Source organism: Sphaeroforma arctica (assembly GCF_001186125.1).
Source record: "Sphaeroforma arctica JP610 unplaced genomic scaffold supercont1.10910, whole genome shotgun sequence".
NCBI lineage: Eukaryota > Ichthyosporea > Ichthyophonida > Sphaeroforma > Sphaeroforma arctica.
Genome location: NW_014029648.1, coordinates 1 through 883, shown reverse-complemented (window position 1 = coordinate 883; position 883 = coordinate 1). Strand labels below are relative to the sequence as shown.

Genomic DNA, 883 nt, shown 5'->3' with positions numbered 1-883 from the left:
TATGTTTATGTGTGTGTGTGTATGTGTGTGTTTTGTGTGTGTATGGTATATATATATAACAAATACAAACCTGTCGCAGGATGATACAAGCATCCACGCGCCGCCGACGTGTAGGTTTCGGTATCAAAGTACTGACTGCGCTCGCCCTGCCCGGGGGGATCGTATGCAAACACAATGTAGCCCTTTCTGACCCAATTCAATATCAGTCCCTGGTAGTTAGTGCCCGGTACCTTCTTACCATCCGCTCTATAGCTGAGCGGTGTATGGCCGGCTGGGTTAATCAGGACCGGCCATTTTTTTTTTGGAGAGGAGTTTTGGCTTTCGCCATTGTTTTTGGAGTCTTTGGCGTCTTTGTATAAAGCGCGTGCGTCCCCAGGCATAAAGAGTGCTCCGGTGACATAGAATTTCGGCCGAGATTCGAATACAATCTGGTGAAATTGCAGTTGGTGAAGCCAAACGAGGGTGCAAGCTAAGACTTTTGGAGATAGTACGCATGGATTACATATTTAATAGTTTTCGCAGGGACCTGGTGTACAAGAAAAAGAAAATTAGCTCTACAGTGTAATTGTGCATGTTCGATCAGTGCATATGTTCTATATGTTCGCTCTATAGTTTCAGCCCAAACAAAAATAAGACGTCCATGTGTGATAGCAGTTACCCGTACATGATGGAATTAAGAGAGAGTCGGGTTATACATGCAATCTAATACAATACGAACTCATTTGATACACGGATGGTTAACCACAAATGAGATATTATGTATTAGTATATGTTTAATATGTGTAGTGTATATATGATAAATATTGATATATCCCATGTAAAAACGAGGACATGGTAGATCACTGCATACACATACGTTGTTCTTATATACGTATATGTATAA

At 41.3% G+C, this 883-nt stretch overlaps 1 protein-coding gene across 1 annotated transcript; it reads right to left on the bottom strand.

Moving 5' to 3' along the window:
• Nucleotides 1-132: 132 nt before the first annotated feature.
• SARC_17480 (hypothetical protein) lies at nucleotides 133-380 on the bottom strand (the record flags this gene model as incomplete). The annotated part of the gene is made up of 1 exon (XM_014288429.1): nucleotides 133-380. A coding segment is annotated over one exon (248 nt), but the record flags the coding sequence as incomplete, so codon positions are not given.
• Between the last annotated feature and the right edge of the window lie 503 nt (nucleotides 381-883).